Below are 19,581 nucleotides of genomic sequence, written 5' to 3'. Positions count from 1 at the left end.
CTCCTAACGGATTTGTTCGTCACACCTTCTGGGACGACATTCAGCAGACGCAGCTACAGTCGACGCCGGATGATCAGGAGGAAATACATTCTGTTTGTTGTGGGCGTCGCTCAGAGACGCGTCTTAAACCCGGAGGACGACATTCTTTCAGCAGAGGAAAGAGGTGAAGTTCAGGCACTGACCAGCAGGGGGAGCAAACAAGGTCAAATGTCCCAAAACTGACAAGGTCTGTTAGGTCACGGTGAGTAGGCAAATTATCAAAGAGTTAAACAGATTTTAGGTTCTGACTGGTGGAGTTAATCTCTTCTATTTCATGCTTAATTCATCATACGTCTGATTTTAAAGGTCATATTTACAAAGAACTGTGAGAAGCTGCTAAACTCTTACAGTGGAACGAGTCAGTAGTAAAGATTTGAAAACTCGCTGAGCAAATTTTGCTCAATTATTGTGTCGGTTGTTAAAACAACTTCATGTAACTGTCAGCTGTAAACGGCGAGTCCAGATTCAAGCTATGTTTTAACAGAAAAGGGCCAAGAAAGCAGAATTTCACCTTAAAAAACCTACTGCATTCTTCTACACTTTTAAACCAGCTGATTCATTTATATCAGAGTTTTTAAGCAGAAGGAGGAGCAGAAGAATCAGCACGCTGTTCCTGTCCAACATGTCAATCAAACAGATCTTTGTCAGGCACAAAACATCCCCACACGCATCACATGACACACACATCGACCAATCGCAGCCTGTTGCTTACTGGCATTGTTTGCGTTTCATGTGAAGCTCGTGGGAATGTTTTGTGCCTGATGAAGATGTGTGACGAATCAAAACAGTAATAGCCAATAAAAATGATTGTGAGAGCCCAGAAACAGTGTGCAGATCCTAAAAACCCACAAAGCTTTAAGTGTTTGAGCGTGTGTGTGTGTGTATGATTACGTGGCAGGAATCAGAGCCGAGTGTTAAACAGAGACCTGCAGCCTTCAGGTGGTTTGGAGTCTAGATGAGACGTGCTGCTGGGTTAACCCTAACCCCTAACCCCTAACCCCTAACCCTTCTTCACATTTTCACTGACTGGCTGCAGAAAGAGGCGACAGAGTTTAAGACCAACTGCGCTGAAGTCTGAATGAGCAACATGGCGACGACAGCGAGGTGCTCGGTGAGATCTGATGCTGAACAGTTTTCTCATTGTTGGCGGCCAAAATGAAGTTTAGGTTACAGTAAACAGTGATTCTTTGAAAAAAAAAAAATCTCTAAAGGGCACAATTTATAGAAAAATATCACATCAGTATTCTCATCCAAAATTCAAGCAGTTTGGAAAATGGAGGTAGCCTGATGAGGGTGTAGCACACAGGGGCCAAGGGGCCGGGGGGGGGGCTCGCACAGCATCAGTAACCCCAGAATCAGAGGCCGAGGCTGGAATAAAAAGAGGAGCATTTTCTCCAACAGCCCCAAACTCCATCCCAACAAACACTTCAGTGTTTCCAGTTCAGTATCACAAATAATCGTCACACCCCGCCGAACGAACAATTACCACCGGACATTTACGTTATTACGTCCACGCTGTTATATTCTTATTTAATAGCCGGGATTAGCCATTCATAAACAACGTGTTATTCAAAAATGTATCGCTAATAAATAATAGATTTATACATATAAAAACAGCCCCCTCTGGAGGTTTCCTTTACACAGTAATCATCAGTTCACACACACATTTCACACACAACCAAGTTTTGTTCTCAGCAGTGTTTCGCCATAAAAAGGGCCAAGATTCATTCATTCATTCTCTCACACAGACACACACACTCACACACACATCCCAACAGGCCGTCGACCCGTCGAGCTCGCTGTGGCTGCACTTCGCCGTCGCGTTAACGAGGCAGCAGGAATATTAAAATAAGGAGACAGTTTCATCTTCCTCTCTGGGCGGGTGGGGTCACAGTGAAGCCCCACCCATGTCAGCAGCATAGAGGGCAGAGCCACAAAACAAACGCACACACAGAAAGCACTAACTGGTGACTGCTGGATCCTCTTTAAGCGAGAAGCGTCCGGCTCCTCCTGAACCTCATGACGCCCGTAAATGTCAACGCTTGGGTGTCGAGGGTCGTCGCCCTCCTCCCAGAAAACGCAGCAGGTTGCACAATCAGTCCTCAGCCTTTTTTTCCTCAACACATCCGTGCTTGTACTTAAACATCTAAAAAAAAAAAAGAAAAAAAGAGCACGTGGAAACCAGTCTAATGGTCGCGTCTCCTTCGGGCGTCAGAAACAACAAAAGAAAGCCAAAAAAAAGAAGATGAGATGTTCTGAGTGCTTCCACCGGCATCGCCTGCTGCGACCGTCCGTCCGTCTCTCCTCAGTCGAGTTTCTCCAGCACCGACGGCACGTACACCAGGCTGAGCTCGCTGCCGAAGTCGCAGACGATGGCGGCGTTGTCGAGCACCAGCAGCTGCCGGACGCCCTGCCCGTCGCTGCTCTGGCCCAGGTAGACCGTCTGCAGCAGGTCGCCGAAGTTCAGGTCCCAGAAGGAGACGCAGCCCTGGCCCCCCGTCACCAGAAGAGACTCGGAGATCACTCCCAGACTGGCCCCGCAGCCCACCTCCTGGAGAGGAGAGAGGAGGAGTCACAGGTAAAAACTCTGATAAAGGTAAACACACAGATGTTCTCACCATCGAACAGTATGAAGTCAAACATACTCAATTTACAATTAAAAAAAACATTTCATTTCAGTCATTTCAGTAACATCACACTGTTTCATGTTAAACACTCTGACTACGTTTACATGCACAAAATATTCCACTTTTTGTGCAGCTGCAGCCGCGTCGTCTCTGGTTAGCAAACACAGTCTCCCTCCTGAAAAGGTCGGCGGTGTCATATTTGCACGTATCCAAAAACCGGTTGATATCCAAGTCTTTCATAATGTTTAACAGCGTGTTTCTCCCTCTGAATAGTAATGGCTTACCCTATATGTCCTAACTTGAAATAAGGCCTAATTGGGAAAAACGGACCGGAATATTTTGTTCCATAAAACATAAATGGCCGGATGCTCGCTGGTGATCATCAGCCACATCAGTACCTGCTGTATGGAGTAGAGCTTGATCCCGGTGCTGCGGTCCCAGATGCAGATGAGGTCATCCAGTCCCGAGCTGATGACACAAGAGGTGGTGCAGACCAGCGAGGTGACGTCGCCTCGGTGACCGTAAACATGGCTGACGCGGCTCCCTGTCAGGACGTCCCACAGGCAGATGGCGCCGTCCTGCCCGCCGCTCGCCAGAACCATCGTCTGAGGGGGCGGAGATGAGGAGTCACGCAAAGACATGTTCACAGGAAGGCTCTGACTCTGACAGCGATTGTCTCATGTGAGTTTAATTCTTTTTAATTTAAGTGCGAAGTTTGCAAAATCCACGATGACGATACAATCATCAATATTAAAATTGATTCAGTTCCGCCCTGTAGCGTATAATAACCCCGTTCGTCCCAAACTTTAGGAGAGTGACACACATCACAGAGCTACATGTGAATCCCTTTCCTATTCAAAATATAAGAAGAGAGGGCTACGCATGACCTTGCAGAACTGGAGTTACTGCCAGTAACAAGTGCTGCTTTTCTGTTCCACTGCTCAGAGACTTTTAAGAGACGTTTTTTTAACACTTAATTCTTATTCAGATTAAAGTCATACAATCCTATGTCGTTTTGTCCATATTTTTTTTTTTGTTAACAAATTTCTAATTTCAGGTTCAACAAGTCATGAATCCTATGTTGTTTTTCTCTGTTTCTTTATTTCTTTATTTTGTTAAAATGTCTTATTTCAGATTCAACATGTCATACAATCCTATGTTGTTGTTTTGTTTTGTTTTTTTTAACAAATTTTTTATTTGGGATTCAGGAAGTCATATAATCCTGTCGTTTTTTCAGATTTTTCATTTTTATTTTTTTACAAATTTTTTACTTCAGGTTCAAGAAGTCATACAATCCTATGTCGTTTTTCAATTTTTATTTCTTTTTTTTTTTTTTTTTTACAAATTTCTTATTTCAGGTTCAAGTAGTCATGCAATCCTATGCTGTTTTTTTTTCAGATTTTTTGAACTTTTTTTTAAGCAAATTTCTGATTTCAGGTTCAACAAGTCATACAATCCTATATAATTTTTTCCCTTTTTTATTTATTTATTTATTTTTTTTTAACAAATTTTGTACTTCAGGTTCAAGAAGTCATACAATCCTATGTGGTTGTTTTTTTTTTTTTTTTTTTAAACAAATTTCATACAATCCTTATCGTTTTTTTCTTTTTTTTTTTATACAAATTTTTTATTTCAAATTCAAGAAGTCGTACAATCCTATGTTGTTTTTTTCCCCTTTTTTCTTTTTTTGTAGAATTTTTTTATTTGAGATTTTCAGATTCAAGAAGCCATACAATCCGATGTAGTTTTTTCCTTTTTATTTAATTTAATTTTTTTTTTTTTTTTTTTTTTTTACAAATTTTTTATGTCAGGTTCAAGAAGTCATACAATCCTATGTCGTTTTTTCAGATTTTTTTTTTTTTTTAACAAATTTTTTACTTCAGGTTCAAGAAGTCATACAATCCTGTCGCTTTTTCAGATTTTTTTTTTTTTTTTTTTTTTTACAAATTTTTTACTTCAGGTTCAAAAAGTCATACAATCCTATGTTGTTTTTTCAGAATTTTTTTTTTTTTTTTTTTTACTTCAGGTTCAAGAAGTCATACAATCCTATGTCGTTTTTTCAGATTTTTTTTTTTTTTTTTTTTTTCTTTTACAAATTTTTTACTTCAGGTTCAAAAAGTCATACAATCCTACGTCGTTTTTTCAGATTTTTTTTTTTTTTTTTTTTTTTTTACAAATTTTTTACTTCGGGTTCAAGAAGTCATACAATCCTATGTCGTTTTTCCATTTTTATTTCTTTTTTTTTTTTTTTTTTTTTTACAAATTTCTTATTTCAGGCTCAAGTAGTCATACAATCCTATGCTGTTTTTTTTTTCAGATTTTTTGAACTTTTTTTTAAGCAAATTTCTGATTTCAGGTTCAACAAGTCATACAATCCTATATAATTTTTTCCCTTTTTTATTTATTTATTTTTTTTTAACAAATTTTTACTTCAGGTTCAAGTCATACAATCCTATGTTGTTTTTTTTTACGATTTTTTGTTCTCTTTTTTAAACAAATTTCTAATTTCAGGTTCAACAAGTCATACAATCCTTATTGTTTTTTTCTTTTTTTTTATACAAATTTTTTACTTCAGGTTCAAGAAGTCATACTATCCTATGTCGTTTTTCCATTTTTATTTCTTCTTCTTCTTTTTTTTTTTTTTTTTACAAATTTCTTATTTCAGGTTCAAGAAGTCATACAATCCTATGTCGTTTTTTTTCAGATTTTTTTGTACTTTTTTTTTTAAACAAATTTCTAATTTCAGGTTCAACAAGTCATACAATCCTATATCGTTTTTTTTTTTTCGATTTTTTGTTCTCTCTTTTTTTTTTAACAAATTTCTAATTTCAGGTTCAACAAGTTCTACAATAGGATTGTATAATCCTATGTCGTTTTTTTCTTTTCTTTTCTTTCTTTTTTTTTTTTTTTACAAATTTTTTATTTCAAATTCAAGTCATACAATCCTATGTTGTTTTTTCCCCTTTTTTCTTTTTTTATAGAATTTTTTTATTTGAGATTTTCAGATTCAAGAAATCATACAATCCTATGTCTTTTCCTTTTTTTTTTAAAATTTTTTATTTCTGATTCAAGAAGTCATACAATCCTATGTAGTTTTTTCCTTTTTATTTTATTTTATTTTTTTTTTTTACAAATTTTTTTTTTTACAAATTTTTTATGTCAGGTTCAAGAAGTCATACGTCTTTTTTCCGATTTTTTGTTCTTTTTTTTTTTAAACAAATTTCTAATTTCAGGTTCAACAAGTCATACAATCCTATGTTGCTTTTTTCCTTTTTTTTAAACAAATTTCTTATTTCAGGTTCAAGAAGTCATACAATCCTATGTTGCTTTTTTCCTTTTTCTTTTTTTTTAATTCAGATTTTCAGATTCAAGAAGTCATGCAATCTTATGTCTTTTTTCCCGTTTTTTTTTTTTTTTTAAACAAATTTCTTATTTCAGGTTCAACAAGTCATAAAATCTTATGTGGCTTTTTTCCGATTTTTTTTTTTTTTAACAAATTCCTTATTTCAGGTTCACAAAGTCATACCATCCTATGTCGTTTTTTTCCTTTTTTTTTTTTTTTTTTTTTTTTTACAAATTTTTTTATTTCAGATCCAAGAAGTCTACAATCCTATGTCATTTTCATTCCGTTTTATCGAACATGGTTTTAAAGGTGGAGGAGTCAGTCGTGTGTGTGTGTGTGTGTGTGTGTGTCTCTCTCTCTATGAGTCAGTTTCAATGCTGGATAGATGTGTAATGATTAATGTGGTGACAGTGAGAGTGGTGATTTGTAATGATAATATCCTCTATAATTTTTTTATATATACAGAAATATCATTATATACATTTTAAATTCATGTTTTTTGTTTAGTAGTAGTAGTTACATGTAGATATTCATGACTTACGAATTTCTCCTCTGGGTCTCAAGCTGAAAAAGTCTGAAATCCCCTGATTTGACCAATAGCTAAGAAAACAGACTCCATCATCACAGCAGACGACACTGACGGGAACATACAAGTCTACTGCCCACCACATCTTGTACATACACCAAGCAGACGGACTGATGCTGTGCTTTATACTGCTGTCTCATAAAGTGCAGTGCATAAAGTTACAAGTCTTGTTGCTTGGTGTATATTTTTGAAGCTGGATTACCGACCTGGTCTATGTAGATGGCTGTGATCCCTCCAGAGTGACCCTGCAGGGTGAAGAGGCAACACGAGTCCTCCAGACGGTAAATCTACAGCAGAGGGAGAGTTTATTAGGACTGAACAGTAACACTAATACGACGTTTGTCTAGCTTCATCTTATTCATCTGTGATTTTGTGCGTCATTTCGGGAGAAATTGTTTTTTTAGATGTTCTCACTTTGGCATTTTAACACCAGTGAGTAATTAAAAGTACTTTGCATTGTGTGCTCTTGAGTCACTTGGTCAGAAATATGCTGCCTTCCTTCTTTTTTGGTGAGTTCAAAAACATTTTGTCAAAGCGTTGGAGCTCTGACTCTTCACATCTCTTAGTATTTGCTGTGTTTCTAAATGCGATGATTGAAGATCTCAGGGTTAGTCTGACACGCTAGCATTCGGCTGTTACCCGGACTGTGTGGTCCTGGCTGCCGGTGACGACCCTCCCGGCGGCCGCTCGCAGCACCGTGATGGGCTTCTGGTGAGCACACTGCACCGAGCGCGTGAGCTGGCAGCTGATCACGTCCTCGCTGCTGTAACAGGGAGAGGGTGGCATGCTGCTTCGGCCAGGAGCGCCTGCAGGAGGACGAGGAGGACATAAATGCTACTCGATTAATTGTTTGGGTCTATTTAATATCAGAAAACTATTAATTATCCCTCTGCAACTGCCTACAACCCAACAGTCCAAAACCTAAAAACATTCAGTTTATAGCTACATTAAGTTAAACAGCCGATGTTCAACTGAAAAAAATGCTCATTGATAATAAAAATAGATGCAATCAAATTTCTGTGGATCAACTGATCAGTTAACGGTTGCAGCTCCAGTTTATATTTTGTGATGTGTGAAACATACACTGTCAGTTATGTTTCAGTGTCTGAGGGAGACTACTAATTGATAATTTTCAATAAATCTGCAGATTATTAATCGTTTGGTCGATAAAACGTCAGACAAACGGTCCAAGGGACAATTAGATTCAATTCACAGTGATGTGAAATGGAGAGAAGCAGCAAATCGTCACACTGGTGAAGCCGCAACAGGAGAATACAATTACAGAAAGAAGAAAAAAATCCCGATTGAATATTGTTGTTTTTCGTTTGCTTCACATGGAGCTAATTAAGGTTAGCTGAGTTAAACAGTGAAAAAGACATGAGAGTTGTGTTGTTGAGCCTCACCTCTGTACTGCAGCAGACACAGAGGTTTGTTTATCTCAACAGTGAAGAAATCCAGAGACCCGTTCAGCCGAGCCGCTACGATTCTGAGGAGGACGAGGACAAAACAGGTGAAGTCAAGCTCGTCTTATTTACCATCAGCACCATGTTTGGTTTTAGATTTGCTGAGATGCAACTTTCAGCGTGCAGCAGTGTGTTTTTAACCTGTTGTTGAGGAAGGCGAGAGCTGTGATCCCAGAGACTCCGTCTTCATTACTGCAGCGTAACGATCCCTCCACTGCGTCCCACAGCTGAAACCAAACATGAGTTCATCTTCAGCAAATCACACATGCAGCGTGGTGTTTATTTTTGTAGGTGTTTCACACAGAATGACAGTTAGCCAAAAACCCTTTCCCGGCTCCAGACACTGAGCCTCTGCTGGCTTCCACAGTATTTTTCACTTCCTTTTGCTTTAATTTAGAAATGACTAACAGCAAAAGTCTTTCCACGAAACAGAAAAACATTTGGTCATCATCATGACCAAACAGCATGTTCCTGTTTTTGCTTTAAGCCATGTGAACACAGGCAGCATCTCCTCCAACTTCATGATTTCACCCACCTCCAGTTTCCCGCTACTCCTCCCAGCAGCTATCAGATTTCCTCTCAGCTCCATGGCCCAGACGGAGCTTTCCCAGTCTGCCGTCACCTGCGTCCCTGCCGTGGACGCTCGCTCTTGCGTTAAGAATGCGGCAGCGTCCCCTAAGCTGGGCCTCCTCTGGAGCTGAGCTCCTGTCGGCGGCGAGGAGGAGGCTGAGGAAGGAGAGGGGTAGGTGGAGGGCGAGGGGGGCTCGTGCTCCATGTAGGCGCGCTCCACAAGACCTCCGAAGTCAAAGCCTCCGCTGGGTGGGGTGGAGAGGTGGGAGGGGGGCTGGGAGGTGAAGTTGGTGTCGATGAGGGGGGTGAGATCGGGCTGGTCGGTGAACAGAGTTGGCCGGACGGGAGTGGCGCGGCGTCTCAGCGGGTAGCCCTCCTCCTCCGACAGGCCGTCAGCACCAACGGAGGCGCCGCGAGCTTCAGAGCCTAAACCCTCCGACTCGCCGGCTCCGCTCACGCCGTCCCAGCCGTCCCGCTGCTCCCAGCAGCCGCTGCTGCTGCTCCGTCTGAGCCTGAGGAGGAAACAGAGACGCATCAGTCTGGGATATTACTGGTGGATGTTAACTCATTTAAAAACAGTGTCATCATCATCAGAGAGCACTGAGAGTTTCAGCTGTGAAACATCAGCAGGTCACACATTTCTTCAAAGCACCAAACACTCGTTCTCACCCATAGTTCGGGATGACGGTCAGACAGTCACCCGTCTGGGCGTCCCAAACCCGAATCTGTCCTGCCAGGCAACAGCTAGCCAGCAACATCCCGTCACTTGCCAAACACTCGATGTCCTGCAAGACAGAAAGACAGAGCAGGAACCAAATGATCAGCCGACGTCTCCTCTTAATGTCACTTGGTGATAATCTGCTGCGCGCAAACCATTCTGACTAAGTTATGCGTCTTCTTTGTCGGTCTGTTCTCACCATACTGTGGCCCCTCAGCAGCAGAGGTGAGATCTCACTGACGGGTGGCGAGTAGCCGTAATCGTCGCAGGGCAGGTCCCCTCGGCGCCGGCGCCCATGAGCCATGCCGTTCTGGCCGTAGTTCCGCGGGCAGAGAACCCGGTAGAGACAGAAGAGCAGCAGAACCAGCAGGACGCCTGCAGCCAGGCCCAGAGCTGCCACCCTGCGTGGATGAACAATAGTTTTTCTTCTTAACACTTTTTCTGCAGCATCACTACAATTCTAGAAATTCACTCAGAGGACTGCACTGCCCTCCAGTGGCCACATCTTTAAATTTGTTCATTTAATCTGTGTAAAAACATTTCAAACCTTAGACTTTTGTCCCACAGATGTTCAGTGCAGATTCCTGCAAATTCACACTGGCTTTCTCTCATTTTACCAACTTTTGGGTACTTTCAGGTTTGCAACTTCATATATATCAACAGTTTTAAGATATTTAATCTGTATATGTGCCTAAAAAGCAAAGAGACAGACTCCTAATTAATACAACATGACAACTGAGAGCTCTGAGTTTAAGGATTCTGCAGCGGCTCCCTCGCAGGTTGAGCCTTGCAAAGCCAAAACCTGCAGTGAGCTGAATTATCCACCAGGCAAAGGCCGACACAGCGTATCTGCCTGCTCGTCTGCCCGATGTGGAATGTGGTATAACTGTGACGAGGAGAGCTGGCAGAGGAGTGTGACCGACCGACCTGAAATACCAGTCCTGAACAACTAAAACTCACCTTTAACCACAAAGTACACAGTGAACTTAGAAGTGTGAGGAATGGTGTGTCATCACACAAAAGCCGTAAGATGGACTTGTATTTGCGGAGCTTTTCTGCTTTTATTAGACAGAAGACAGCTGAGAGCACACAGGAAATGAGGGGAAGGAGAGATAACGAGATAAAAATGCACCAAAGGTCCCCAGCCAGACACTAAGCGTGGATGCTGTGACGGCTTATGGGTGTTTGGACTTTTAATGAGCAACATGCTGGAATTAAAAAAACATATTTCAGCATTATTTTGTGTTTGTGTTCTTTGGGCCGTCACACCGTCCAATTACAAATGAACCGGTGTTTGTGAATTTAAGCTAACAGACTCAGAAATAAGAGCAAATTTGACCTGTACTCTGACATAATTCACCTTCTGCTATCTGATGGAGAAACCAGTGAATGAGTCACTAATTGTTTCGTTGGATTTCAGAGCACGAAGGAAAGTCGGCCACAAGAAGCCGAAGGTGCGTTCTTTCTTCGCAATGCAAATGTTTAATTTGGGCCTCTGAACAAACCGGGTCGACATTCTGGAAAAACCCACGCGAAGTGAACATCGAGGGGCGTTCGATCAGTTTGTATCTCACTCCAGAGAGACTTGAGTCTGACCTCGGGGGCGGCGGCGGACGAGTGCTAACCGGTGAAGCTGCACATGGCGGCTCAGCACGTACAGAGTCAGACAGTGAAGGTGACAGTGGAACGATGTGGAGAGCTGATCTGATCTCAGCGTGGCCCTCCAGAGCCTGAGGGGCTAAAAGCTAACCTGATATTTACAGAAGAGGATTTTTGCAGAACATCCTGTTTCTGTACTAATGACAGAAATTACAAAATGTCACCAAACCAGAAAGGCCTCTGCTGCCTGAAGCCTTAAATAAGTGTTTTTGTAGCCTTTGACAAGTTTATGCGGAGCGTTTCTGAATAGGTGGATGTGTGGCTGCATGGAAACGCAGTCCTCCAGCCTTCCAACGTAAACACAAACAGGCTGCAGCGTAAAGACGGCAGGAAGGAAGACGGAAAACGTGCGATTTGAAAGAATCACGGCTGCAAGTTAAGACTGTTTTCAGGTTTGGGGTATGAAACCTCTCTCGCTGCTGACCTGAGATCAGATTCTGATCTGGTGAACCACCTGGCAGAGCCTTTGAATGAACATGAACCATGCTGAGAGAAACACTGGAAATTCAGACAAATCTAAATGCTGATGTGGGAGGAGGAGGAGGAGGAGGAGGAGGAGGAGGGTGGGGAGGTGACAAGTGTGCTCTGACACAGGCAGCAGTGACGCAGTGCTGAGTGGATTTGATTGTATGGACTATTTGAAATAGAGCATATGAAACTGCCTGAACGACTCTCTTTTTGTTTTCGTTGAATGCTACGATTCTTTCTAGTGATTAAAAAAATAATCTGCCTGTATTGCAACTTGCTCTGAATGCGGTTGTGACAGCATTTTCACCTTTATCACACTGGCCTTCTCTCTGTCTCAGGGCCATCTAAACAAGCCGTAAACTCGGCCTGAGCTTCCTGGCTGTGAAGGTCACGACCCTGACCTAACTTCAGCTGATAGCCTTCGTATCTGCTGTCCAAAGATGAAACGCAGGACTCGACCTTCCACCCGGCGCTCAAGGTGACCACACGGTGCCTTACACAACACAGCGCAGGGAAAACTACACTCCAGACTCTGAAGATACAAACCTGACAAAACGTCTCTAATGCAGTGAAAGTGCATGAAGACACCCAGTTCATAGGCTTCCCAAACACATTCACCCATAACATTACAAAGATGAGCCCTGGATTTCCAGGAGCTGTCAGGGCTTCTCATGCTTCTTTAGCCACTTTGTGAAAAATGTCCTCAACTGCAGTGGATGCAGTGGCACCGTGGGGTGCTTTGAGGATGGGTGGCTGCAAGATTTTCATAACGTTTCATCACATGAAAAGCAAGGTGACATTTGCAGAAACTACATTTTCATGTAACATCAACAAAGAGCGAGCATCTGAATCAGCGTATTGAAAATCCGGTTGAGCGTGTGGCTCTGCCACAGCCAAGAAAGCGACACCAGCTCTCGGTTGCCAGTTATCACATTAATGCAACACTCTTTCCAGCACGCCAGTTCTTCCAGATGCACAGCAGTCACACAAAACAACTGTCAAAGCAGCGATGGAAAGATAAGCAAAGGCAGGCTGACACATCTCAGCCCTCAACACACTGAGACGACCACAAGTAAAGTGAGACATAACTTCTTTTGCCAGCTAGATGTTTAAAAAACTCACATGACTAAGAGGAGAGATTGAAGAGAATCGATGCGCCTTGAAAATTTAAAATGTCACCTGCAGAACAAAGAAATGCATTTAACCAACTAGCAGATTTAATTGTTCTGAGACTATACGGGATAAGCCATCTTCCTCTGCACTGTCCACAGATCTCAGGTATCTTTAAAGCCAGTTGGCCAGTTGGATCCAGTCAGGAAGAGACCCCCCCCCCCCCTTCAATCAGTCCAGTGACACGTCATGCAACCCAAAAACTCCAATGTGTCGTCATTCCCTGCACAGTCAGCCTTAAATCTGAGTTACATACGAGAGCGAGAGCTCGACATGACCTTGACCCCGATCACCTTGTGATCTGTTCTACTTTACTGCTCTGCCTCGAGATGAAGATGGCTGCGGAGGACACTCAAAGGTTTCAATGTTCACTGTGCAATCAGTTCAATGACACCCTGGTGGAAACAGCCAAGGCCAAGGACCTTTCACTGCTGCTCACGCTGGTCTGTGTGAGCGGTTTTATGTTTCAAAAGGTGCAGATGTCCTAACACTGGAAAAAAAGGCACTGCTGTTAAAAAAAAAGTACCAATTAGACCAGGTTATTGAGATGATCTCTAAATAGTTTGTTCAGGGCAAAAAAAGCCAGATTACAACATGATATAATGTCATAAAACAATAAAACCTGAAATGGGTTAATGGTTTTATAGTTTCAGTGCAATCAACACAAACACAATGAGGGTTTATGTAGCTCACAACAATAATGCAATGACAACAAATACTTGTACTACGCAATATCTTAGTCGAATCTACATTTTAGAAGAACATTGTTCACTTTCTCATCCTATTAACATGCAGAAAAGAGTCCAAGAGCCAAAGACACCAACGACTGTGTTACGGGAAACACACATCCACACACAGCTGATCAGTGATGACACTTCTCCACTACATCTTTTCTAATTAAGGCTGATCAGAGGTTTTGCCTTGGTGTAAAGACGTGTGTGTGTGTATGTGTGTCTCAGTACTAACTTATAGAGCGTGAGGTCCGTCTGCAGGTCTGCAGAGACTTTGGGAATGGGTGGAGGCGGGTGTCTGGTGTCCTGAGGGTGACGCGTCTCAATGGCCTCCTGGGGGCTCAGGTGAACAGTGATGGGAATGACGGGCAGGATGCTGATGTACCTGAAACAAGACGGACAGTAATAAAGGAGGACGCTGCCAGAGTTTCTATGATCAGCAGATGAGTTCCTGCAGTTCTAACCTAAAACTTTTAGGACTTTTAGCTCAGAACAAATTTCAGAATTGTCTTCTTCTGTGACTCAACGCTGAGCATCTCTCCTCCTCTCTCACCTCTTTGCCAAAGTGATGTTGTAGTAGCTGAAGAGTGATGGCCAGTGCCTGAAGGACAGCCTCCTCCAGCCCTCCTCATCCTCCGCCCCCCAGGTGATCTGGGGCACGGAGGGCGGAGCCTGGGGGAGGGGCTCTGCCCTGGCTGAACCGTGGTGGCCCTGTGATTGGTTCTCAGGTAAGGGTGTTGGATCTGGCGCTCGGTGGATGCTGAGGGTGCTGGTGGGATCTCCTCCACGAAAGACCGGGGCTACTCCCAGGTGAGGGGGCAGACCACCTCCTCCGGGGTCTCCCAGAGGGCTTTGCTCAGACACCTGCGCGGCCAGGTAGGTACGTATTCCCGCCGGGTCGGTGTAGACGAGGATGCCGATCCAGATGACTGTGCCAGCCTGGAGAGGGAGCAGATGAGCGACAGCGATCGGTCAGCTGAGGCTTTGATCATCTGACACTTCTGATGAGATTTTAGCTTTCACTCATCTGATCCCGTCTCCACTGACAGCACCTGCCCTTAAAACCACACTCCTTACATTAATGTTTACATCCATATGTCATATTCACATCACACTGTTCAATCATCAGGCACGTTTCCTCCTTGTCACACAGATCTGTCATAAAAACTAACGGCTCTTTTACCAACTGTGACAACAAACCAGTCCCTCACATACATTCTCACAGTGTGCAATAACAACCAGCAGAGAAACTCCATCAACATTAAAGCTCAGATTATACATTCCACTCTGCACAGCTGCAGGGTCTGTGCGACCTACATTTAGTGAAGTCTTAACAGCAGAAATGCGTCTGTTTCTCCTGGATTCTTACGTGGTGCAAAGGGATCATTTATCGGTTCATAAGTTATTACAACCTGTGCAGCAATATGTATTTAATTTATGCTTCAGTGTCACATGTCACCTGTTGACAGCTGCTGCAGCCTGAGATAAATGCCGTACATGACGTCTGTCCCCACCAGGGATAAATAATATAGTGACAACTGGCGCCTCACACAGGAAACCACTTCAAATACTACGTGCTATCGTTCCTCTATTCACTGACTGGGTGGCGGCGGTGGCGATGGCTTTGCTGGATGCATTTCATTAAGAAGAAGACGATTATTGAGCCTTTATTCAGATATCTTCACTCTCAATAATCTCTGGAACAGAGACAGCACTGGAAACTTGTACAAGAAGCAGCCCTGTCTGTAGTAATGTGTGTTTACATGTTGAGGAAGCATACACGGGTATATGCATTAGCTCAGGAGCTAACCGCTTACCACACAATAGTAGATAGAGCTGGAGCAGGAAAATTACACTTTCACCAAAAGACATCCACACTTTGGTCTGGACAGAGAGGAACCTAAAAAAACATTAATGCGGACACATCGTTGTCCTAGTTTTATCAGATTCAGATTTTTTCCAATCATCTTAAGCTACCACGCCCTGTTAATGTGGCTTCAACTGCGAAGCTACTTTATCCACTTGAACGTACTGGCACACATTTAAAAGGGAGCGGCCACACTGGTGTGCCAGTGAGCTGAAAATATTTGACAGAAAACTTTCCTGTCAGTCTTTGTGACATTCACACAAAAGAAAGCAACTAATAAGGAAATGACTCCGAGCACAGAAACATGGCAAGAAGACAACGATAACAGACGAGTTTCAAGCAGCAGATTAACAGAGAATCCTCCTCTCACCATGATGATGCGCTGAGCCAGGCGCGTGCGGGCCAGGAAGTACACCACACGCAGCCTCTTGGGAAGCCTCAGGTTTCTGAAGGCCGGCGTCTGCAGGGTGATTGTGTGTGGGGAGGGTCGTGGAGGAGGGGGGACCTCGCGGGGCCGCAGCGGGCCAGGTTTGGGCGGTGGCAGTCCCGCTTCGGCCGGCAGGCGGCGATTCAAGTCAGCCAACTGTGGAGGATTGAGGTGGTTTACACATTTGCTATTATCCCGTGTTTTTGTAGACAGAATACCTTTGAGTTTTGGACTGTTAGTTAGAAAAAAATAACTTGAAGACATAAAGAAACAACTCTGGGACGTTTTTAACTGGAAAAATTGTTTGTTGTAGCCATATTAATGACATATCTTACATATAGCACATATTCTTCTGAGGATTAGGGGTTTAAGGATACTTTAATCTAATTTTTTTTGTGTGTGTAAATGTATGGATTATGGCGCTAATGCTCATTTAGCAGAGCACTGAGCTAAACACCATTGAAAGGTTTCAGTGTGCATGTGACAGGTAGTGAAAGAGTAAGAGGTTTTAAATAAGAAGTGCACATGTGGGAAAACAGTAATCTGGAAACTATGTGGTGTATGTATGTGGGTGTATGTGTGTGACTGCTAGCTGACCTCCTGTATCACCTACATCTGCTGATGAGGAACAGGTTGTGTGTGCTGGCCACAGTTTCCATGTTACCTTCATGTTTTTGCATACAGTGCATGCTATGTCTGTCAAGAATAAATCCAGGCAGGCTTCTTTGTTTGAGTGTTTTCACGTGTGAGAGCTCTCACCTCCATGCGTCGGATGTCAATAGATAGCACTGTGGTGAAGAAGAACATCTGCAGGAAGAAGTCAGACACCAGCCCCACGACAGCAAACAGGCAGAACTCCTAAAACATACAGAAAGCAGGAGACACGTCAGACCAGTGTCAGCCTGCAGAGTGCAACAATCGAACGAAACTACTGCAACAGCAGCACTGAAACGGTGCTAAAACAGTGTTTTACAATGAAAACTGTGAAGGTTTGGGTGGCTCCCCCGAATGCAACATTAATATCCTTTACCAGTCACATTCCTGTTTCTTGTGGAGACGGTAACAGAAATCGTACACTCATGCTACAATTTCATGGCCAAAACATTGAACCTCTATAGCACCAGTGCAAAAAAAAAAATGTGTGGAAACACTTAACGCACATCCCTGTACACGCTTGTGTGGCAAAGCACGTTAGCACGTCCCTGTGTAACGAACAGGCACTATCTGTGGCACGCTAGCTCGACACATTGCTGCATCACAGTAGCTTGCTGTTAACAGCAGACGGTAAATTAGAGTGAGAAATGTCCTCAGACAGCTCTAACAGTTTTTGGATTCAGTACGTCGTGTTGCAACAATGCTGAGTGTGAAGATGAGGGTGTATCTGCTGTGTGTTCGTATTCTCGTAGCTTCTCTTGTTTTGATACCGCGTTAACATATTTTTCAGTATATGCCACATATGTAATGATTACTTCTGTTAAGATAAGGTAAGATAAGGTGTTTCTGTTACCTGGATAGCTGGCACCAGGGTGAAATATCCAATGAGGATGATGCAGAGCTCAGTGGCCATGTTCTTCATGATAGACCAGCTCTCATTACTAAGGCCTGCAGAGGAAGAGATCAACGTTTAAGACGCAAACAACAGATAGTGAATGGGCCAGTTCATGCAGTATGACTCTGTAAAGGAAATCGGTTAATTATCCTTTGATTTTTTTTTTTTTTTGGTGACTCGAGTAAATGCACAGATGAATCTGCATCTGGTTTCACACATCAGACACACCCTCCCCACTCTTACCTTGAGCGATGCGGAGTTTGACCTCGAGGTCGACGGGGGTGGACACCACGGACTTGGTGAGGACCAAAACGTTCTCCAGGCCGATCACCACCACCAGATAAGGAAAGATCTCCCTGCAGACACAGACAACAAATCTATGAGCACAGGAATATATTTCCCCTTGACACTTTAGGACGTCACTTCTACACACTTTGAAGAATCTGGCAGTGACTTCTGTCACTTTTTTAAGAAGAGCCAATGATTTCACCATCAGCTCGGCTGTTTGTGAAAGATGATCTGAGCGGCCATCAAGATGATGATTTACAGGTGAACCATCAGGTTATCCATTAATTCAATTCAATTCAATTTTATTTGTATAGCGCCAAATCACAACAGAAGTTGTCTCAGGACACTTTCCATATAGAGCTGGTACAGACCAAGCTCTTTTATCTACAAAGAAACCAACAATTCCCCCATGAGCAAGCACTTGGCGACAGTGGCGAGGAAAAACTTCCTTTTAACAGGCAGAAACCTCGAGCAGAACCAGACTCTGGGTGGGCGGCCATCTGCCTCGACCGGTTGGGTGAGAGAGGACCATTAGTCACAGTGATGGCTGGATCAAAGAAGAAATGATAGTTAAGATGACGTCTACGCTCCACGTTATCTATCAATATTTGGAAGGTGTCTGCAGGGAATTTCCTCTGCTGACAGATACAGAGAGATTAGCTTGAGAGTAGTGTTCGTTCTGATTAAATATCGTCTTCAACAAACCTTTGTCACATGACGAAAACGAGAGGCAACGTAAATGCAGGTCAGGTGACGATAACTATAAAAACGAGACTAAATGTGGTTTAAAAAATAAAAGCTCTGCTAAAACGTCTCTTCATTTTCGTTGACTAAAACGAGACGAAATGTTATAATGTTATTTCGTCTCTTCTAGTGGTGCTGTTCTTATTATTTTGCAGTATTTCTGTTTCCTGTGTCTCACTTCAGGGGCTGCATCAAGTCGCAGTCGCAGGTGACGTCACGGCATTAGTTCCCACTTGCGGCGTTATTTAGAAGATGCAGCTGCGGTAGGTCAGCGTTAACGACAGACAGCTGACAGAGAACGGGACCGATGGCCGGCCAGCCGGCTTTGCTTGGTAAAATAAATATGTTGTGAATTCAAATCAGAGTGTCTTCGTGTCTGGAATGGATGTATTCTTGAGTCTGTAAGGTAACAATATAATAATAAGACAGCCTTGTTTGAATTGTGAAATGGGTTTGACTAAAAGAACATGTTGGTTTCGTCTATACTACGAGTTACTTATATGTATTATATGATATTGACTGCATCATTAAAAAGAGACTAAAATACAGTTTTCATTGACTAAAACTAGATGAAAACAGTCAGGGATAATTCTGACTAAAATAAGACTAAAATGCTCAGACTTTTAGTCGACTGAAACTTGACTAAAAAGAGTATGAATGTGACTAAAACTAATAAAAACTACACTGACAGCTTGACACAAAGATTAGACTAAGACTAAAATTAAAACAGGCCGCCAAAAACAACACTAGTTGAGAGTATAGATAAGCTTGTACTGTAGAAGTAAGTGTATAACTGGGTCACAGAGGAGCCAACAGCTCTGCACGTTACCTCAGTGAGCCATGAGTAAGTAGGATGTGGTGCAGCTCGCATGCATATCTTGCTATGTTGACCTTGATGTGCATTTGTGCAAACGCACAGAAAGTACAGCCCATAGCAGACTTTTGAGGATCTTGATCAGTGGTTGGACAGCAGCGTTATCACGCCACAATGTCTGCTTTCTAACAATCCTCAAATGATTGGACAAGCATTGAATGTCAATATCGCTATACCTCTGCCCCCTCGTGAAGTCCCACCCACATCCACGCCCCGTCCCTGCACAATAGCGCACTGACTTTCTGCCAACCTGCTGTAAATATTAACACAAATCCATGTGAAGTCCATGCAGAGGAAGCGGGCAGTCAGTAAACCGGTATGTGTTTGAGAGTATGTGCAAAAATGTGTGTTGGTGGACCCGTCCTTGTCTTTGCATGACTAAGATAAGATATGATGACAAAACTGGAACAGCCTATTGGGGCAGTAAATATTTACAGGATACACTTGTATGTCAATAG

General features: G+C 42.9%; 1 protein-coding gene across 2 annotated transcripts in view; it reads right to left on the bottom strand.

The window, feature by feature from the left end:
- Positions 1-1,232: 1,232 nt before the first annotated feature.
- The window catches only part of scap (SREBF chaperone), a 32,154-nt gene continuing 13,805 nt past the window's right edge, over positions 1,233-19,581 (bottom strand). For both annotated transcript variants that reach the window (XM_070965542.1, XM_070965540.1), the window contains exons 9-23: positions 17,461-17,573; positions 17,176-17,270; positions 16,428-16,526; positions 15,612-15,824; positions 13,928-14,313; positions 13,610-13,759; positions 9,546-9,747; positions 9,298-9,413; positions 8,594-9,140; positions 8,200-8,285; positions 7,999-8,081; positions 7,235-7,401; positions 6,802-6,882; positions 3,065-3,271; positions 1,233-2,590 (exon numbers count right to left, since the gene is read on the bottom strand). In XM_070965542.1, coding sequence (XP_070821643.1) covers positions 2,345-2,590; positions 3,065-3,271; positions 6,802-6,882; positions 7,235-7,401; positions 7,999-8,081; positions 8,200-8,285; positions 8,594-9,140; positions 9,298-9,413; positions 9,546-9,747; positions 13,610-13,759; positions 13,928-14,313; positions 15,612-15,824; positions 16,428-16,526; positions 17,176-17,270; positions 17,461-17,573 — 2,791 coding nt within the window. In that variant the 3' untranslated portion in view covers positions 1,233-2,344. The remainder of the gene's footprint in view (positions 2,591-3,064; positions 3,272-6,801; positions 6,883-7,234; positions 7,402-7,998; positions 8,082-8,199; positions 8,286-8,593; positions 9,141-9,297; positions 9,414-9,545; positions 9,748-13,609; positions 13,760-13,927; positions 14,314-15,611; positions 15,825-16,427; positions 16,527-17,175; positions 17,271-17,460; positions 17,574-19,581) is intronic.

The sequence above is a fragment of the Chaetodon trifascialis genome, chromosome 7 (genome assembly GCF_039877785.1).
Source record: "Chaetodon trifascialis isolate fChaTrf1 chromosome 7, fChaTrf1.hap1, whole genome shotgun sequence".
In the NCBI taxonomy this organism is placed as follows: domain Eukaryota; kingdom Metazoa; phylum Chordata; class Actinopteri; order Chaetodontiformes; family Chaetodontidae; genus Chaetodon; species Chaetodon trifascialis.
Note: the sequence above shows the minus strand (reverse complement) of the source record. Positions and strands in the feature narration are given on the sequence as shown.